At 28.4% G+C, this 20,987-nt stretch overlaps 5 protein-coding genes and 1 long non-coding RNA gene across 6 annotated transcripts; 3 read left to right on the forward strand and 3 right to left on the reverse strand.

The window, feature by feature from the left end:
- Positions 1 to 1,630: 1,630 nt before the first annotated feature.
- Positions 1,631 to 3,400, forward strand: LOC113792038 (peroxisomal N(1)-acetyl-spermine/spermidine oxidase-like). Its single transcript, XM_027341904.2, has 2 exons — positions 1,631 to 3,151; positions 3,237 to 3,400. The coding sequence occupies exons 1-2, from the start codon at positions 1,706 to 1,708 to the stop codon at positions 3,348 to 3,350; spliced, it is 1,560 nt and encodes a 519-aa protein (XP_027197705.2). The 5' UTR covers positions 1,631 to 1,705; the 3' UTR covers positions 3,351 to 3,400.
- LOC113792035 (uncharacterized) lies at positions 3,145 to 7,763 on the reverse strand. The gene is made up of 2 exons (XM_027341902.2): positions 6,195 to 7,763; positions 3,145 to 4,435 (listed from the first exon to the last, which is right to left on the reverse strand). Exons 1-2 carry the CDS (start codon positions 7,518 to 7,520, stop codon positions 3,845 to 3,847), a joined length of 1,917 nt encoding a protein of 638 aa, XP_027197703.2. The 5' UTR covers positions 7,521 to 7,763; the 3' UTR covers positions 3,145 to 3,844.
- A 3,922-nt stretch (positions 7,764 to 11,685) lies between these two features.
- LOC113792040 (sin3 histone deacetylase corepressor complex component SDS3) lies at positions 11,686 to 14,065 on the forward strand. Its single transcript, XM_075823344.1, has 2 exons — positions 11,686 to 11,802; positions 11,923 to 14,065. Exon 2 carries the CDS (start codon positions 11,928 to 11,930, stop codon positions 12,867 to 12,869), a length of 942 nt encoding a protein of 313 aa, XP_075679459.1. The 5' UTR covers positions 11,686 to 11,802; positions 11,923 to 11,927; the 3' UTR covers positions 12,870 to 14,065.
- Positions 12,867 to 14,322, reverse strand: Cth (Cystathionine gamma-lyase). The gene is made up of 3 exons (XM_027341905.2): positions 14,094 to 14,322; positions 13,556 to 14,032; positions 12,867 to 13,487 (listed from the first exon to the last, which is right to left on the reverse strand). The coding sequence occupies exons 1-3, from the start codon at positions 14,320 to 14,322 to the stop codon at positions 12,994 to 12,996; spliced, it is 1,200 nt and encodes a 399-aa protein (XP_027197706.2). The 3' UTR covers positions 12,867 to 12,993.
- A 414-nt stretch (positions 14,323 to 14,736) lies between these two features.
- On the reverse strand, positions 14,737 to 17,151 carry LOC113792034 (G patch domain-containing protein 1). The gene is given in 3 exon segments (XM_027341901.2): positions 14,737 to 14,875; positions 14,877 to 16,719; positions 16,782 to 17,151. Coding segments are annotated over 3 exon segments (2,343 nt in total). The 3' UTR covers positions 14,737 to 14,745.
- Positions 15,914 to 17,759, forward strand: LOC142645873 (uncharacterized). The gene is made up of 6 exons (XR_012846902.1): positions 15,914 to 16,032; positions 16,099 to 16,161; positions 16,219 to 16,732; positions 16,790 to 17,196; positions 17,376 to 17,465; positions 17,528 to 17,759. It is a non-coding gene; the product is annotated as an uncharacterized LOC142645873 (long non-coding RNA).
- The last annotated feature ends 3,228 nt before the right edge of the window (positions 17,760 to 20,987 follow it).

The raw sequence follows: 20,987 nt of genomic DNA on the forward strand, positions 1-20,987 counted from the left end.
GATTCTTTTGGTTGAACAAATCTGAATTCCCTTATTCAGCTATGATTACTAACGATTCAAAATTCGCTTGCTTAACGATGATCACTAACAAATCCAAATTTACTAACCAAGCAATGATCACTGAAAAATCCAAATTTCCTAACCAAGCAATGATCACTGAAAATCCAAATTCACTTGCTTAACGATGGTCACTAACAAATCAAAATTTGCTAACCAAGCAATGATCACTGAAAAATCCAAATTTCCTAACCAAGCAATGATCACTGAAAATCCAAATTTCCTAACCAAGCAATGATCACTGAAAAATCCAAATTAACTTGCTTAACGATGGTCACTAACAAATCAAAATTTGCTAACCAAGCAATGATCACTGAAAAATCCAAATTTCCTAACCAAGCAATGATCACTGAAAATCCAAATTTCCTAACCAAGCAATGATCACTGAAAAATCCAAATTAACTTGCTTAACGATGGTCACTAACAAATCAAAATTTGCTAACCAAGCAATGATCACTGAAAAATCCAAATTTCCTAACCAAGCAATGATCACTGAAAAATCCAAATTTCCTAACCAAGCAATGATCACTGAAAATCCAAATTCACTTGCTTAACGATGGTCACTAACAAATCAAAATTTGCTAACCAAGCAATGATCACTGAAAATCCAAATTTCTAACCAAGCAATGATCACTGAAAAATCCAAATTCATTTTCTAAACAATTTCAACTAAGTAACGAATTCAAATTCATAAACGAAACAAGTCCAACAAAGAATGAAAAGTTTAACAAATCTTATCGATCAAGGAATAAAATTCGATTGGTTATCAAAAAGTGCTATGGGAGAATATGGTTCATTTTTGAAAGATTTCGGATTTGAATAAGAAAACAATTTCCTGGGTTTGAATGGATTTAAAATTTGCAAAATTTCATTTTGAATTCAATCGTTTTGAACGAATTGAATCGTTATAAACACGTGAATTTGAATTCTTTACTGGCCATTGTTGGAATGGTTAAACAAGTGAATTTTGGATTTTTCAGTGATCATTGCTTGGTTAGTGAATTTGATTTGTTAGTGACCATCGTTAAGCAAGTGAATTTGGATTTGTCAGAGAACATTGCTTCGTTAGTGAATTTGGATTTTTAGTGATGATCTTTAAGCAAGTGAATTCGGATTCGTTAGTGATGATCTTCGAACAAGTGAATTTGGATTTTTTAGTGATGATCTTCAAACAAATGAATTTGGATTTTTTAGTGACCATCGTTAGACAATCTAAAACATATTGCAACTCTTTTGAGAAAAAAGGTAAAGAATTATGACAGTGAAGCAAACTTTTAAGGGAAGTGGGACATTTTTCATTTTTATCACCGAAAAGTGATGATTTCCGTTATCAGATCCAGTCTATGGATTAGCCTAGATAAGAACGAATTCAAAAATAATCAGTTTATTATGATTACATGGCTTTTTCGAGAATTTAAGGTGATAATAGGAAATCAAGGTCTGAGGTCGGATCAATTTTATCCGCTCTCCATTGAAACCTATGGAAAATCGTACCTCGGTTAACGAACATTTCGGTTAACGACGGTTTTTCAGGACCCGATCATCGTCGTTAACCGAGGTACCACTGTATTCTGAAACTGTGATTAGTGTGTTTTTGGTATTCGATTATATTCACTAATATATTAACTAATTGTTTCTGTTGAGGATTATGTCCGAAATACTTAAATTTGATTTAATTATTGTTGGTGGTGGATGCTCTGGATTAAGTACCGCTCTTCATCTATTAAAACAAAATTTTTTAGGAACGATTGGCCTAATTGAAGCAAGAGATCGTCTCGGTGGCCGTATATGGACAAGTAAAACTAAAATCGAAGAGAAAAAAATTGAAATCGGTGCCAATTGGATCCATGGTATCATTAATAATCCAATCTATGAATTATTATATCGAAAAAGAATCATCGATTCGAGTATTGAATCGAATAAAAGTGTTTATAATATTCAGGCAAAAATATGTCAAAATGGAAATGATGTTGACACTGTTTGGATACGTAAAGTATATGAAGCTTATTCAACGATTCTAAAAGGAACTACTCGATTTTGCAATGACGGAAAATTGGAAGAAATTAAATTTTATAAGGATTCTATGGGAAAGTATATTGAAAATGAAGTCAATAAATGGATCGAAACTGAAATTGATTCCGAATCAAATTTCCGTCCCATTGTTCGTAGCCTATTCAAATCATTGATCAAACGAGAAACATGTATCAGTGGATGTAATTCGTTGGACGATGTTAGTCTACAATATTTTGATCAATATAAAGAATATCTAGGTCCACATATAACCATTCCATTGGGTTATGATTCGTTGATAAATGTCCTTCTAAATGACATTGAAGAAATTGATAACGATCAAAATAGATTTCATTATTTTCTCGATTCTCCAATCAAACAGATCCAATGGCCTGGGCTTACCAAAACAACCAACTATGTTAATGATAATGTTGACAGTAAAAACATTGCGGATACATTTCCAATCAGAATCGAAAGTTCCAATGGAACTATTTACGAATGTGAACATCTTGTTTTAACATTGACACTTGGTTGTCTAAAGAAATATGCTCATAATCTATTTGATCCACCATTGCCTGAATATAAAATTGATTGTATAAAACGAATGGGCATCGATATTGTTGATAAAATTTTTATGGAATATTCTTCTAAAAGTACTATATTTGATGCTTTCACAAAAGATGGCGATACCATCGATGAAATAATGCTATTATGGGATGAAAATGGTGATGATGATCAACCAATAGAGGAAACTGATACAATTCAAACCAAACAACAACCATGGTATAAAAAAATCTATTCGATTTATCGTATATCCGATCATTGTATACAGCTTTGGGTTTCGGGAAAAGAGGCTGAAATAGCTGAAAAAATGAATGAAAATGAAATCAATGATCAATTAACTGAACAATTTCGTCGAATATTTAAAAATTCAAATTTTCCACGTGCAGATAATGTTATTATAACCCGATGGGGAATGGATCAATATTCATTAGGATCATATAGTTTTATTAGTAAAGATTCATCACCAGATGATATTGAAAAATTATCAAAACCTATCTATCTACGACCAAATGATGAATTGGTATGTCATTTTTTATTTCATTTTAAATGGGATAATGGAGTATTTTTTCAATTTGTTTATTTTGTTTCAAAAACATTTTAAATAGCCTGCAATCGTTTTTAGCGGAGAAGCAACACATAAGGAATATTTTTCAACTGTACATGGAGCTTTTCTATCCGGAATTGATGCTGCGAAAAATTTTATTACTCAAAAATGTTGAATTTTTTTTTGTTGGAAAATTTTAAATAAAAAAATTTATGAAATTTGAAAGTTTTTTTTAAATCAATTTTTTTGACAGAAAAAGTAGATTATTTGATTATGAGATGGGTTTTTTTCTTGACTCTTCTGATTACTGGCAAAGAATGATGGATTACACACCGTTTAGATTTGATTAGAATTATTCACCGTACATTGTTTCAAAAATATGGTTTCAAATTACATGAATTGATACCGGTAGCAAAAAAAAATGTTTCATTCAATTACATGATTAACATTTTCTATAGTCTGATTGTTTTGTTGTTTTTTTTCTACACACGTGCAAGTTATAACCTAATTATCCGTATAAATCATGTTGTTTGATAATCGAAAAAAGAAACATAAAAATGAAAATAGATACGACAAAGATAGAAATATATGGAAATTTTCAATGACATGGTAAAAAAATGTGAATAACTGTATTCAACAACACGTGACCTATGTTGTTGTGTTCATTCATCATTGATCATAATTTTTAAGTTCTAATGCCCAAACATGTTGTGGCCAACCGGTACGACAACGTGGTCGTGTTACCATCATCATTCCATCATCATGATCACTTTGAATTGTTGATGTTGTTGCTGTTGTTAGATTATATAATGATGTTTCAGATGTTGCTATTTCTTTATCCAATGATAATTCTTCTGTTGGTGATGTTATTGTTGTTCCTATCGTAATTGATGATGATGATAATGGTGATAATGTTTCATTTGGATTTATTCCACTTATTCTCATTGTTTCTGGATTGATATTTGTAGACATTGTTGTTATAGTCGATTTTTCTACGCTAAGATCGAAAGGTTGTTGACTATGATGATTATGATAATGATGATGATTATGATGATGAGAATGATCATTCACATGATGATGGTAATTAATATTTTCATTTGAAAATGATTTCCGATTCAGTTCATTATTGAATGATGATGTTGATGATGATGAAGTTATGTTTGTCTTATTATTATTATTATTATTATGATTTCTTGTCGTACGTTTTTTCGTTACAATTGCCTGTTTATATTGCTGAAGACGTAATTGTCGTTGAATTTCCTGTCAAAATAGATAAAAATTATTATTATTATTATTGTTTTGAAAGGATTGAAAAAAATGAAAACATTGTATCCATTCTATGAAAATGTTTGTAGATCAACATTTGAATGTTTGAAGAAAAGAAAAGAAAAACATTATAACAGATGTATTAACACATATTTTCACATCAAATATATTGATGGGCCACACATGTCTGTATCTATATTTAAATTGTTTGATTTGTATCCAAAAAAAAAGAAAAAGTTTCAAATTACCCAAAATTGAAAATCACAATTGACAATTTTTTTTCTGGTAAAAGGGAAAAAAGTGTGTATGTAACAATTGTGATTTCAAAAATGGTGAAAAATTATTACTCGTCTCAATCGCGTATTTGATTACGCACGTTTCGTTTGATTCTAAACATTTTTTTCTCTTCACTATATATCCAATGAAATTTAATCGCTTTTACCAACAAAAAAGAAAAATCATTTATTATCACATTGTATTTGGGTATGCTAAATTAGACAAAAAAAAAGGTTATTGCAAAAAAATACCATGTCCGTCTTTCTTTTTTTCTTTAAATTTCAAAGAAAAAAAGGGTTAACGAACTTGATAAAAAAGCTTTTTTTTCTTTGTTACAACAACAAAAATCTGACCAATTCCAGACGAATCATATAATAAACACCAAAATGGATGAACAATTTTGTCATCAAAAAAGGCTAGACAAATAAATTTTTTTTTTTTGAAACAAAATAATAAAAAATTTTATATTTTAACTTGATCTCGCCTTGAGGCTAATACGTAAGTACCGAAAATTATTAGCATCTTATCATTCCACTTATAAGCTTTCAACCAAACAAAGATATGATGATTTGTCTATTTCATCGTTATTTCATAATCTTTTGATTTGATAATGCAAAAAAAAACAACGAACAATTCGAATGAATGAAGCGAGCGAACAACCGACCGACCGACCAAACTATCGAATATCGAATTGAATCGTTCATCATCGTTCGTTTTTTGTTTTCGAACGTTATCAACAAAGATCATATATCATTCAATCTCTGGAGACGATGTTGATGTTGAAGATCAATTAAAATTTTCCCATCGATTTTTTTCTTGTTGTTCAATGTGTCAAATTTTATCCAACAAAAAAAAATTCTGTTGACAATCGTAAATGATAATGATGATATGAATGAATGAATTCAATAGTAATAAAATTATCTTCATCAATTTTGACTTTGAAAATTATTATCGAGGTCATCATTATGGGTCATCATCATCATCATTTAATATTTTCTTTTTTTTTGATCATCATTGATATGATAACGATAATCAAATGGTATTCAAATTATCGTTGAAAAATTATAATAGTTTTTTTAATGGAAAAATATTTTATTATCACATCACCATAAATTGAATCCCTGATAATTTTGATTGAATAATCATTATTATTGATAATAACCTTGAATTCGGTCAAAAGATTTTGACCGTTATTATTTTTGTTTTTTGTTTTTTATCATATCGATATTATGATGCATCTTGATCAAGATAATGTTAATTTTGATTCAATTTTGATGGTGATGACTTTTCAAAACTATTGACATGTTCATTATATAAATGTACAATATAAACAAACTATCAATAGTATCTTGTTCAAAATCAAATAAACAAACACAGATACAAAAGGGAAGATTTTGTTTATCTTAAAGATTACTTTCTTTCTTTGGTTTTTATTCTTCTTCTTTTTCTTCTTAATTGAATTAAAAATAATACTTACATTTTGTGTTTCAATACGATTCTGTTGTGTTGAACGTTTTGCATTAGTTAAATCGGCACGAAAACCTTCTGATAATAATTTTGTACAATTTTCATATGGACTATCTAAAATTTTCATTAAATATGATATATAACTTGTTGCTAAACGTAATGTTTTAATTTTAGATAATTTTGTATCAGACGGTACATTCGGTATACAATCACGTAGATTTGAAAATGCACTATTAATCGATTGTGTACGACGACGTTCTTTTTTATTTGCTGAACGACGTTTTGTAACCACTTGTACAACACCATTCGATGTTGTACGTGTTATTGTTATATAATTTTCATCATCAACAATAATACCATCACCACCGACAACAACACCGCCATCATCATTACAAATAATAGTATCACCGCCATTATGATCATCATGATCATCATTATTTGATGATATTTTCAATGAATTTGAATCATACGAACAATGATTTTTATTATTATTATCATCATCATCATCGATTTCTTCCGTTATTTGTTGTGAATAATAATCCGAATCAATTTCTTTGTATGATTGTTTTTGATCATTGTTTATCGTTTCTGCTGTTGTCGGCTTCGCTAAAGCGGTCAATCTTTTTTGTTGTTGTCGATGTTGATGATGCGAATTATTCTTTCTATTACATTTCTCGTCATCATCATCATCATTGATCAATGATTCTGTTGTTGTTGTTGTTGCTGACCATTTCATTGTTTGTTGTTTATTCTCTAGATAACAATAACTAAATGTTGTTGATGATGATGATGAAGAAGTAGAAGATGATGTTGTTGATATTGGTGAATCAAAATTATTATTGTTTGTTATCGTTTCCGTTGGTTCAAAACCAATGGTTGTCGAAGTTGATGATAATGTTGATGGAATAAAATTATTTGCTGATATTTCCATAGAATATGGATCATTATGATTAGGATGATGATGATCAATATTCAAGGTTGGATATGATGATGAATAAGATGATGATGGTTTATGATGATGATAACCATAATGTTGTACATTATAAACACTTGGAAATAATGATGCAGTATTTGTTGGTGTTAAATTTGAATGATGATTATGATGATGATGTTGATCATTATTATTGTTAATTGTTGAAACATGATGATGATGATGATAATGTGGATAATATGTTAATGGTAATTCTTCTTGATTATTATTCGAAAAATTTTGATTATTTAAATTAATGTTAGATGTTGGATATGATGATGATGATGATGATGGTGATTCATTTGAATAATTTGTAAGAATATTTGAATATTGATGTGCAAAACTTGGCAAAAAACCTAGATCCATTGTTTCGGAGTTTTTTTTTCAAATTATGATTTTATAAACGAATTTGTTTAAATATCAACAAATTAAATGTTGAATAGACGAAATGAAACAGAGAAAAATATTCGTTCAAAATCAATCAATTTCTTTATGAATTTTTCGTTTTTGTTTTCTGTAAAATTATATCATATTCATTGATGAAAAATGTGAATAACTTTGTTTTGTTTTTTGAAATCAATATTTTTTTCAAATGAATGAATGAAAAACTAAACCAAAAATATCATAAAATGATGTTTTTCGTATTCGATATCATCTCTCACTTTTTCAAACAAACAAAAAAACTTCATTCACTTATTGTGTGTATGCCTATCTCTCCCTCTATTATTTTCACAAAATGGCAAAAAAACACGCCAATGGTGTGTGGCCAAAAAAATAAAAATTGTGCCTGAATGAATGAAGTTTGGAAAAAAGGCAGCCCTTTTTTCAGCTTTTGCATATAGATTTCGGATGTTTTTGTTGTTGTTGGAAATACACATTCTTGAAGGATGCAACGTTTGTTTGTTTTCTGCCATTTTCGATCAACCTGTGTAATATGTTGTCATCATCCATGATGATTATATATGAATTGTTGAAGAAAACGATTCTAATTCAATAAACAACTTTTTTTCTATTTGGCCTTAATATGGATAAATAATATGGAGAGAGAAAAAAATAACTTTATTTTTGTTTTTCTTTTCTGGTTCGAGTCCAAACAACCAAACAAACAAAAAACCATCACCATCATCATCATTATTGTTGTTGTTTTTTCCATTATAATGTAATCGAACTAATTGAATTATAATTGAAATTATAACCGAATTCCGACTCTATAATTTTCGTTGGTATTGGTTAAATTCATAGATGACTAAAGTCAGAATAACAACAACAACAACAAAAAAACATAATTTGAATTTAAGTTTCGTATTTTGTTGTTGTTGTTGTTTTTGTTGCGGATTCTCTTTAACTTAATTGATTTTTTTCCCGAATAACATTATTTCATAATTTTTGGAAGGGATTTTTTAAAATTATTATTTTTTGTTCAATAAGTATGCGTAAAGTATAGGATATAGATGCAATCATCATTTATTATATGATGTTTTCGGTGGTTGTTTTGTTTGTGGTCTGGTTTTCATAAAAAAAAACATTCAACATTCAATTCACTTATACTCACTTAATCATATCATCTAATAATGATGATGATGATGAGGTGGATGTATCTGGATTTTTTTCCCGTTTTTTTTTTCTTTTCCATATGCCCGTTTGTTTTCAATATAGTCTGCTATATATATTCAATATGTTGAATCATTTTTTTTGTTGTTGTCTAAAAATTTAAAGTGCTATATGCACACACAGAAGAAGAAGAAGAATAAATTACAAATTGACCAAAATAATTGACATGTTGGCCAAACGAGATCACACACAAAAAAAAACTTTGAGTCGATTAGATTAGATTCACAATTTATCCAGAATTTATTCTGGAAATTTTTCACATTCACTGACATTCTTCATTTTCTGAATCCATTCGAAATTGTTTAGATACAAAGATATGAACAATAATAACATTTCAGAAAAAAATTGGTTTTTCATTTTATTTTGGTATCGAATCGGTTATTATATCGAAAAAAAAGATCTGATATTGATCAGTTGAAAAAAATTATGATTCGAAATTATATATAACGCACAGCATGAATGACCCCATTCGTAGTTCGAATATCCAAACAAACCCCATTCGAATGTCACTCTCGAATTATTCGAATTCGAATGCCACTCTTTGAAATGATTCGAATTCGAATGTTTTTGTTATTGTGGCTCATCATATCATATTTATGAACAAAAACAAAAACAAAAAATTTTGTTTAAACAATTTATAAATTATTGTTATTAAATTTTTTGAGAAAGATAATCTTTCTCTTCTCTCCTCTTCTGTTTTCAAAATATGTTCATCATACATAAATCTGATCATTGATTGTTATTATTATCTAAACACACAGATCACATAGTCATTATTTATAAATTTGTAAATTATATTTATTTGATGTAAACTAATGTGATGGATAGTTTATCATATAACGGTATATAATGTTGATGATTATCTTCATTGATGACCAAACCAAACAAAAATGATGATGTCGATCACTTTCGCTTTTAATACATATGGCCAAGTCTATTGAATATAAACTAATTTTTTTAAGTTTCTTTTTTTCTACAACCACAAAAAAAGATGGATAAAAAAACCAAAACAAATTTATCGATTGCATCGTATAAATCAATGAATCAACAAATTTTACGATGAAGTTTTTTTTAAATTTTTGATTCATTCAACTTTCGTTCATCCACCATTCAGTTTCAATTGCAAAAAAAATTCCTTGTGCATCCAAAATTTTTGTTTTGTTTTGTTTACATTTTAGATTTTTGTTTGTTTGTATCTATTTTAGACTGATGCATTTTTCTTTCTCTTCGATTTTGTTTTTGTTGAAAAACAAATTAACTTTTCAGTATTTTAGATTCACTAACCAAAAAAAGAAAAAAGAAACACACACAGCGAGAAAAGAATTTAAGTAAGTTTTTTTTCACTATTCTCAAAGTTCATTTATGTTCAGAAATTCTAATTATTATATTGGACTATATATAATACCATACAGTTTGATCAAGATTTAGCGGATAGTAAAAAAAAATTGAAAAAAATAAAATATCGCATAACAATAACATTTCGTTGATGCTTATTTATTTTTCAATGAACTGATTGATTGATTGATTGATTGATCGATCGATCTGCATTGAAACAATTGAAGTAAAGGAAAAAAACAATAAGAATGATGATGATGATGACAGTATATACTTATACATTACGAATATTAAAAAAAATAATCAATGTTGGCCGCACACAAACAAAAACACAAAATATGTTTAGGTTTATTGTTTAAAAACAAAGATAATTGCCATCTTTTTTTTGCAAAAAATTCAAAAAAATAGAAGAAAATTTACCATCGGCTACTGTTCATATCAGCGTAATCGTAGATTATGAAAATCGATTATATCGATTTAAAATTTTAATCATCGAATTGAATTGAATCCATCCATCCATTGAATGAATGAATGATAATTGGTTGCCATTTCGACATTTTATCATCAAACGACAATGAAAATTGATCATTTTAGTCTTCGTTTTCGTTTTTTGATATTTAAATGTCAATCATCCATTTATGATTATGGTTATGAGAGAAAAAAAACATTTCCTTCAGATCAACTCAACGACGATAATGATGATGAAGAAAAAGTTTTTCAAAAAACCGACATGAATTTGTCATTCGTTATGTTTCATCATTTGTTTGTTTTAAAAAAATGTATTTCAAAATTAACGAGGTTTTTTTTCACAAAAAAAAAACAATTTCATTCAAATTCTTTTATTTTTATTTGATTTTTTTCGTTTAGTCAAAAAATTTTTTTGGAATACACTATCGTATTGGACAAGATATACAAACCGACCGACCAATCAATGATGATGATGACAACAATCAACGACAAATGAAAAATTTTTGACATTGTATATATGTTATACAATGTGAAAATGTTTGAATGGCTGAAAAATTATTTGTATCATATACCATACGATATCAGATATATCATTTGAAGAACATTTGTATTACATGAATTTTTTTCCTTCTGGTTCTTTGACATTCGATCCATCAATATTCATTTGAATCTATTACAGTGATTTAAAGAAGAAAATATATATGTGAAAATGAAAAAATTGCTACTGTCATCATTCCTAATATATGTTTTGTTCACTGATTTGTTCGCAAAAACATGCGAAACAAAAAGACAAGCTGTTGATTATCTTGTTGACAGTCAAATTGTCTTGACCACCATCATGATCAATGAATGAATGCAAAGAAAGAAAAAGTCGTTTTAATTAATTGAAGAATTCTCTCTCTCTCTCTGTGTGTGTATTAGTGTCTGTTTTCTCTCCGCTTTGAAAATCTTAAAATGTAATGAAAATCCATGAAATAATATTTATGACCATAGTGAATGTTTTTCTTGTTACATGATAACTGAAATATTTGATTAATAATGATCCGAAAAAATAATGTTAAGTTAATTTATCAATGTCAACAAATGAATCGATGTGATCATTATTAGAATTCAATTTAATTAAATTTTGCTTTTTTTTTTGATTTTCATCAATCTCTTTTGATCGATCATTTCATACATTTTCATTCAAGATTCGAGCCCGCCATCTACTGCTTAATTTATTAAATTTGAATAGGTAATGTACTTTATGAACAATAAAAACAATGGCTTTTTTTCTCAACGAAAAAATATTTATTTTCTGTTCGTTAAAATCTACGAAAAAATAAAATTCATCTTTTTTCAAACGAAAAAATAGTGACAATGAATGATTACGATTATGATAATGATAACCATGGTTATGGTGATTCAGATGAAGATACTGAAGATGCTAGCGAAACAGAATCGATGAAATATCATAATGATGATGGTTATGTTGGTGCTTATGATGGCATGGATGAATTTGATTCTACATATGAAATCAAAGAACAAATTTATCGAGATAAATTAGCTCATCTCAAAGAACAACTCATACATCTGGAAAATGGTACCCATCCTGATTATTTACGTCAATTGAACAATATTGATTTTGAATATCAAGAACGTTTATTTTTTATTGAATGTAATTTCAAATTAGAACAGAAATTGATTGAAAATGAATATAAAGTCGAAGAAAGTGCTGCTATTAAAGAGTTCAGAGATCGTAAAGAAGAATTGATAGAAAGTTTGATTTCTGATCTTGAAGAAAAGAAAAAAATTATGGAAACAGATAGCAGCCTTGAGCTAGTAAACGATACTTCAGAGCCCAAGACCTTAACTACACGAAAATTGCGACGTCGTCCCAATGATCCAACTCCATTGCCCGATCGACGTCGTCGAACATCACCAACACAAATCAATTATCTTCTTGAAGATTCTGAAATCAATGAAGATTTGAAATTCATCAATAAAGTCCTATTTTCCAAATCGTCCAGTAATCATCGAAATAATTCATCACATAACCAAAAACATGCTGAATCGGATAACTCAGGTGTCGATGCAAGAATTGATTATGGTAAATTATTTTTCGATAAAAAATGGTTTCATCGCGGACAAAACATTTTACTTGAATCTCTTGACGGTTCAGTTACTCCTTCAATTATTGTACAAATTGGTAGTAACGAAATTCTTGTGAAAAAATCAAATGATTCTGGCAATTCAGGCAAAATCAAAGTTACATTGAATGATTTACACAGTAAAAAATATTCGATTCAAAGAAGAACATAAAATGATTAATTATTTTTATTATTATTAATTTTTTTTGTAAATAAAATTTTCATTATCAATTAATTATCATAAACTTTAGTAATTTACAGTGAATTTATATATAGTGTGTAGTTTTGATTATGGATTAAGCCCCTTCTGGAATAACAATTTCGGATTTGTTCAATGCATGATCTAAATCATGAATGAGATCATCAACATTTTCGATTCCTACCGAAATTCGAATGAATGTATCAAATATACCCAAGGCTTCTCGAGTTTCTTTTGGTATTGATGCATGTGTCATTAAACTGGGAATTTCTATTAAACTTTCTACAGCGCCCAAACTTTCGGCCAATGTAAATACTTTTAAATGTGATAAAAATTCTTTGGCATTTTCAATGTCACCTTGAATGTGCATACCAATCATACCGCTAAAACCATTACTCTGTTTGATGGCTATTTCATGATCAGGATGAGATTCTAATCCTGGATAGATAACTTTGCTAACTTTTTCATGTGTTTCAAGAAATTTTGCAATAGCCAAAGCGTTTTTGTAATGTTGTTCCATACGAACAGCCAAAGTTTTTAATCCTCGATTTACCAGAAAACAATCGAATGGTGATGGTACAGCTCCAACAGCTATCAAAAAAACAAACAAAAAAATATAATTAAACTAAAACAATTAATTCAAGTGTATCAATGCATACCATTTTGATAATACTGCAATTTTTTGAATAATTCTTCATCATTTGTCGATATACAACCCATAATGACATCCGAATGGCCATTCATGTATTTGGTAATAGAATTCATTGATATATCTGCACCAAGATTCAATGGTTTTTGAAAATATGGACTCATGAATGTATTATCCACAACAATAATTATATTGGGATTTTTCTGTTTTACAGCATCACAAACAGCTCTGATATCGCTAACTTTCAATAGTGGATTTGTAGGTGTTTCGAACCAGATCAGTTTCGTATTGTTTTTAATTGAATTGGTAACTTCATCCACATTTTGAAAATTCGCATAATCAATGTCTAATCCGAATTTTGATGCACACGTTCTAAAAAATCGATTAGTGCCACCATAAAGTTCATCACCAGCAACAATATGATCACCAGCACTAAGCAAATAAGTAATGCTCATCTGTGTGGCTAATCCGGATGCATAGGTTAGAGCTAAATCATAAATAAGAAAATTAAAATTCAATCCTAATTAAATTTTCATACAATTGCATACCATATTTGGCATCTTCCAATGAAGCGATACATTTTTCTAATGCATGACGAGTTGGATTTCCGCTTCGGCTGTAAACATAGGCCGAATCAACATCGGGACCAGTCTGTTGATATGTAGTAGCTAATACAACCGGCGGTACAACGGCTCGACAATTCCATTGACTTGCTTCTTGGCCGGCATGTACAGCTCGAGTTTCGAAACTTTCTTCATAATATTTTTCAGCATCCATAATGATGATTATTAATTGATAATTGATTGATTTATTCGCAAAAGTAATTAAATGATGTCTAATACAATATGGATTCTCTGCGGTCTATTTTATATTGATTTTACCAACGACAAACATTCATTTTATCTCTTCAAAGTACATTCGATCACACGGCACAGAATCAAAACCAATAAAAAAATAATCATGATAGTCATTTTTGTCAACCCATGAAAAATGGTCATCATAATGATGTGGCATGATAGATATAACGAAAAATTTATCAACCATCGTGCCTGATCGTGCTCATTTATTGAAATATGCTTGGCAATGTTTTATCATAAATCACATTTTAGGCACAAGATTCAATCATATTTTTTTTTAATCATTATCACTATGCAATGTTCATTTCGAACAATCATACACATTGATAATTAATTATTGTCATTAACGATGTTTAACTTTTTTGATGAAATCAATTAATTTATCTTTCACACTTCGATCAATCTCAGATTCTTGCCAATCATTATCGTTATCGTCATCATTATTACTACCATCCGAAGAACTCGATGATGTTCGTTGTCCTTTTCTTTTTTCGATGATAATGATGTTTTGATGATGATTTTTTCGTTTTAGATTTTTTACTTTTTTTAGATTTTTTTACTTTTTTATGCCGTAAAGGTTTATTATCATTGATAGTATGAGTCGATGGGGTTGCCAATTTGATTGATTCGGGATTAGATAATTCGGGTGGCAGAGCAGGTCCATAACATTCCTCATCATCATCATCATCAGCCTCGTCGACACTTTTAAGATCTTGATCTTTTGTGTCATCCGATGTTGAATTCAAACGAGGATCGAAATCTTGATTTAGTTGATCAAAATCTATGCCTGCAAATATACCCACAGATTGTTTGGAAATTAAATTATCATTTTGATTTTTTGATATTGATTCATTGGGATTTTCATTTTCTAATTCATCATCTTCCTCTTCGTCGGATGCAAAAATCGATTTAAAAAGATCAATTGATGGTCTAGATTTTTCTTGTTCAATCAATTGTGATTGCTGTTCGGATTCGTTTTCTGTAATTTCATCCAATACAGGTCTCTGATCTTTTTCGTAAACAATTGGCAAACACTTTTCACTTTCATTACTTTGACTAGTTTTGTTCGACAATAATGTAGAAGGTTGAATATCACTTGTTGAATTTAATTCAGAAAAAATATTTCCAAATAAAGATTTTTTCTCTTGATTAGCTTGATTAGAACTAGTTCGAGTAATCATATTACGTGATTTATCACTTTCTCGCATGCATATAATACCGATCACATCGGGAAATTGTGGGTACGGATTTTGTACACCAAATCTTTTGCATAAAAGTTTATGAGGATGCCACTCATAAACAGTTCTTATTGGAGCTAAATTCTCAACTTTTTTATTTGATGATGTTTCTGGTTTTCTATCTAGTTGCAAAGATGTTATTGAAACATTTTCAAACGTATTAAGACCTGCTGTCAATTGTTCCTCATCGGTCGTTGTCGATGAACTTCGAGTAAATTTTGATGCAAAATATCCCGACAAAGGAGTTTTTGATACGGACACATTAGCTGCTATCATATTAGTTGGCTTGATCGCTTTAGAAAATTCTAATTCTTTATTTGGCTCAGATTTAGCAACACCACTTTTATGTACAACATTTTCACCAAGAATCACAGCTCTTAGATTTGCATTAAGTACTTTTTGTTGTTTCACATTCGAATCCGAATCAATTGGTTGATTATTTTTTGCATCCCATCTAGATTGTCGTTTTAAATTTGAAATTTCAGCTATTTTTCTTGGCTTCCATCCTTTGGGCAACTCTGGTAACGCATATTTACTTTTGATAGTTTGAAATAAATTAAAATTTTCTTTGAATTTAGTGAAACCGTCAAGCTCTGTGGCATTTGGATTAGTCGAAAAAGGTTTTTTTGTTGGAGGTTTTTTATTCTGTGCAACTGGTCCTATCTCAAAATCATATTTTGACAGATCATCATGTGAATAGATATCCATAGCATCATCTTCTTCTAACGCTCCATAGCCGAAAGCTTCACCAATAATTTTTAATCGGCGCCCACTTTTCATCGTGGCCAAAACAGCATTGCCAGAATCAAGTTTCCGTTTATTATCACTTGTAGAATCAGAAATTTCTGAATTTAACATTCCTTTGTAACCAAGACCGTGTCGATTGGTTTTCGATTGTATCAACAAATGGTTATCTTTAGTTTTCGGATCAACAGGTTCATCATCTTCGTAAAAATCTTTTTGCTCTAATTTTGCGGTTCTTTTCATTTTACAGAATAATCGTTTTCCAATCGATTCTTTACTGGGTTGAAAAACTGATCTTATAACTTCGTCGAATGTTAAATGAGAATCTTTTAAACCTATAAACAAAAAGTAATGAATTATTTCATTGTTTCCTAAACTTTATCAAAACTTTAATTACTTGATAAGGTAAAATTTTCCACAAAATCATCTTTAGTATGAATCTTTTTCGGAGCAATTCCAAACGATCCAAAATCTTCATCATCCATATAGTCTTCTGGTTTCGAAACGAAATCATCTTTATTGAATTTATCTTTACGTGATGATTTGAAAATTTTTGGTGTAAATCCTTCAGCCGAACCAACAGTGTTCCAATAACCGGCGGAGAAACCACCGGTAAAAGCTCCATGGAATCGTCGTCTTCCACGTTCATCTCGTACCGTTTGATCGATATCGGGTTTTCGAGAAACGATTTCATCAGCTTCTAATGCCGGGAATGGTGTGCCAACAATTCCTTCATCACCGTTTTGATCATTATCATAATATGACATTTAGGAGAAAAACTAAAGAAAAAACAACAACAACAACAAAATTAGGTAAATGAAAAATTTAAAAATAATCCTCAAAAATGTAAATAAACATTGAGTTTCACATGTGTGCAACATCGCGACATCTATCCAATCAAAAAAGATTAACTTTCATTTTTGAAAAAAATAATTCTTTTTTTTTTTTGGTTGTTTGTTATTTTGTTTCGTCCCGCCATTTAAATTTCAAGGATTTTCAAAATGGTAATCAAAACGTGATTCAGTATTTAGCATGTGACAAATGTCATCATCGTTATCATTAACCAAACATCATCAGAAATGTATTTGGCTATGCTAAATCAAACCGAAAACAAATGTAATTAATTTTAAATGAAATTTATAGAAATCACCACTGTGAGAATGGTCACAATAAAAAAAATTTCATAAAAAAATCCCCAAAATATATCATGTTGCATTCAATTGAAAATAGAAAATAAATTCCATCATTATAATTCTAAATTTTTTTAATGATTATTTTTACAGATAAAAAATTTCAAACATGTGAAAGGAATTTGAATTTTTTTTCAGAATTTACTTGATTAGATCTCAATTCGAAAAGCAAGTTGAACGAATGAATGATGAATTCATCTGTCTTTGGACTTCTTTTTTTTTGTCGAAAGTTCATTGACAATTCTAAAGCTTACAAAAAAGGAGAGAAAAAAAAACCTAAAAATTATCGATAATTTCAAAGGGTTTTTCCTATATATTCTTTTTTTTTCGGTGAATTTGAAATCAGATTTTAATTAAGATCATTATTATTAATTTTTTTCTACTTAATAAATGTATGTAAATAGATTGATGATAATTTCATTTAAGGTTTTTTATTCGATTTAATTAGGAAAGTGAAATGGAAAAAACTAAATAAAAATTTTCGGCTTATCAATTTTTTTCCATCAAATCTGGTTGAAAACCAACTAATTACATTTCTCTATTGAATTGAGTATCATTATTCATTGAAAACAACAACGACAACAACAAAATCATAAACATAGTCGATTTTGTTTTGATTTTTCTTGGTTTTTTTTAAATATTTTTTTTCACACTACATCCAATACATTTGAAAAAATACCATCGATAAGATATGATGTGGTGGTGTATGATCAACAAAATCATTAATGATTAGATTATATAGAATTCAAAAAAAATGATGCGATGATGGAAAATTAAAAAAAGCGTTCATCATCGATTTTCTTCTTTTTTCCTTTCATAAAATGATAAAAATCGTACATTTGACAATTATCATCATCATCATTATTTTTTTCATTATTTATCCACAAAAACAACGTAAAAAACACTTGAAGTAGTTGATTGATCTAAGAATAGTTGATTTTTTTTTTGTAAAAAATACAGACATTTGGAAATTCTTTTTTTTTTTTGATGAGCACTCTTATGGCATTTTTTTTGTATCATGTGACGTTAATATTAATCCGTATAAACTCTGATGATGATTATGAAAAGTGAAGGAAAAAAAAGGATAACTTTGAAATGAAAAGGAATTTATGAATTATCATTGATCAATTGATTGGTTGATTGATTGATTGATGAAAAGCAAAACAAAATACGAAAAAAAAATCAACATAATAAATCAATGTGTGAGTGTTTTTGTTGAATTCATCATCATTGCTGTCATAATAATAAATATTATTGATTATTAAATCATGTGTAGGCGTTAAACGTTGATTTGAAATCTTTAATAATAGCCAAATTTGTCCATACTTTAGTCTTAGATAGAAAAAAAAGTGTTAATTCATTGATGATTAATGTATGGACAATTTATTTACTTTAACTACTAAAATTCTATTGATGAATTCTTGTTTTGTTTTAGCTGTTGAAGTGTTTGTGTATGTGTGTGTCTGTCAAAAATCATACCATTTTTGGTTAAAAGAAAAAAAGAATGTTGAATGAATTTCCCCAAAAAAAAGTTGTTGTTGTTTTCAAAACAATTTTTTTTAAAGAATTCAATCTCCTGTGTGATAATGAATGAATTGTCTAAAATATAAAGAAAGAAAAAAACATCACCACCAACGCCGATCAATAAGATTAAACTTGGAATAGATTAAATCATCTTTTCTCTCACTTTTTCTTTAAGTATGTGGATTGGGTTTTTTCCCATCATCAAGAATGATGTTCAATAAGAAGAAGAAGAAGAAGAAGAAGAAATACCTTGTAAACAACTTGTTTGTTTATTTTAATATAAAAAAAATGAAATCTGCTATAGCAAAATAATTATAAAAAGTGTTGAAAAATAAATGCAAATTTGTTTTTTTTTCCAAAATGAAACATGTTTTTATGACCTGTGGGTGACGAACAAGTGCGAGAAAAACATGAAATCGATTAATGTAATTTTATTATTTTTTTCACCTTCATTGTATCAATATATTCAATATATTGAAATAGTTTTTTTTATTTTGCTTTAAAAATTATCATGGGAAATTTTTTTTCCATCGCTTTATTTCTCTTTAAAATATTGATCGGATTAATCTTTACAAGTGTGTACATTAATCCTAAAGCTTAATTCGATTAATTATTGATTGAAAATTGAAAAAAAGTAAATAAATAAATTTGTATGCAATCAATATGGGATTAATGTTCGCTTTTGGTTATTTGTGAGGGAGGAAGATTTTTGTTTGTTTGTTTGTTTGATTTTCACCTCTTTTTTTTGTTTCAGCTTGCAACCAATAAACAGAATTTTCCAATAATAATAAAAAAACTGAACAAAACAAAATTCCTAAATCCCATGATTTTTTTTTTGTGAAAAAGTAATGAATTTCATGAAATTAAATTGATGATTAAGACAAACATAAAAAAAATCAATATTATTTAATCTATAAAATTCATCAAAAATTTCCAAAAAAATCCTAGTCAAAACAACATTTAATCAAATAAAAATAAAAAAAATTTTACTGGCTGGAAATTCCTAATTCTCATCATCATCGTTCAAATATTGAAAACAACAACAAACTGATAACACTAAACAATATTATCGTTTTTTTTCAGCATAATAACAGAATCAAAAAAGAATGAAATCATTGATAATCTTGTACATAAATTAAGATTATGTTTACTTGTTTTTTTTTTTTGAATTCTTTTCGAAAATTTAATGTCACATTGATGTTCAAAATGATTTCTATCTAATTTCTTCTTTTTTTTTTTGTTTTTCTAATGTTTTTTTTTTTTGATAAATATTACTCGTGAAAAACGATAATGATAATAATGATGTCATTCTTTTGTTCATTGCTCGATATTGCAAATCATCATTTTGTCAAATTGATAATAATAATGATGAAACAAAGATAGAGAAATCCATATTATTATCATTAACATCATTGATGATTTGATTAATCCATGAATGATCAAAGACATTAGATTGTCATGATGAATATTGATTATTATTTTATGCACAAACACACATTAGAAATACGTCATCCATCTGATATAATCTTTCGTTTTTCTTTGCACGCATTGCAAACATTAAAAATGAAGTCAAGAAAATATTTTAAGAAAAAATAATTATCATTTCTGATGTCATCCATCCAAAATGGATAACAAACACGTAAAACAAAATTGTTTGCGTGATTTATTATTATTTTAATCTAGTTTGAATGAATTTTCAAACTAATTATAATTTAAAAAAAATTTTGAATATTGTTTGTCTTTTGTTGTGTTGTAATTATCTCAATGAGTTTTAAGGATGAGCAATTAAAGTGAAAAAAATAAGGGTGGAAAATTATTTGCATATTTTTTATTTTGATAAATGATAATGATAATGTACATCATCAGTGCATAATTATATACGGATTCTC

The sequence above is a fragment of the Dermatophagoides pteronyssinus genome, unplaced genomic scaffold, assembly GCF_027571235.1.
Source record: "Dermatophagoides pteronyssinus isolate colony J.1.1.1.1 unplaced genomic scaffold, Derpt_VIB-CSIC_2022.12 sq0026, whole genome shotgun sequence".
Taxonomy (NCBI): Eukaryota; Metazoa; Arthropoda; class Arachnida; order Sarcoptiformes; family Pyroglyphidae; genus Dermatophagoides; species Dermatophagoides pteronyssinus.

Coding starts and splice junctions, on each gene's coding strand:
- LOC113792038 (XM_027341904.2), top strand. CDS start 1,706: ATGTCCGAAATACTTAAATTTGATTTAATTATTGTTGGTGGTGGATGC. Junction 3,152..3,236: donor TACGACCAAATGATGAATTG/GTATGTCATTTT, acceptor CATTTTAAATAG/CCTGCAATCGTTTTTAGCGG.
- Cth (XM_027341905.2), bottom strand. CDS start 14,322: ATGGATGCTGAAAAATATTATGAAGAAAGTTTCGAAACTCGAGCTGTA. Junction 14,033..14,093: donor ATTGGAAGATGCCAAATATG/GTATGCAATTGT, acceptor TTTATGATTTAG/CTCTAACCTATGCATCCGGA. Junction 13,488..13,555: donor ATTGCAGTATTATCAAAATG/GTATGCATTGAT, acceptor TTTTTTTGATAG/CTGTTGGAGCTGTACCATCA.
- LOC113792040 (XM_075823344.1), top strand. CDS start 11,928: ATGAATGATTACGATTATGATAATGATAACCATGGTTATGGTGATTCA.
- LOC113792035 (XM_027341902.2), bottom strand. CDS start 7,520: ATGGATCTAGGTTTTTTGCCAAGTTTTGCACATCAATATTCAAATATT. Junction 4,436..6,194: donor ATCGTATTGAAACACAAAAT/GTAAGTATTATT, acceptor CTATTTTGACAG/GAAATTCAACGACAATTACG.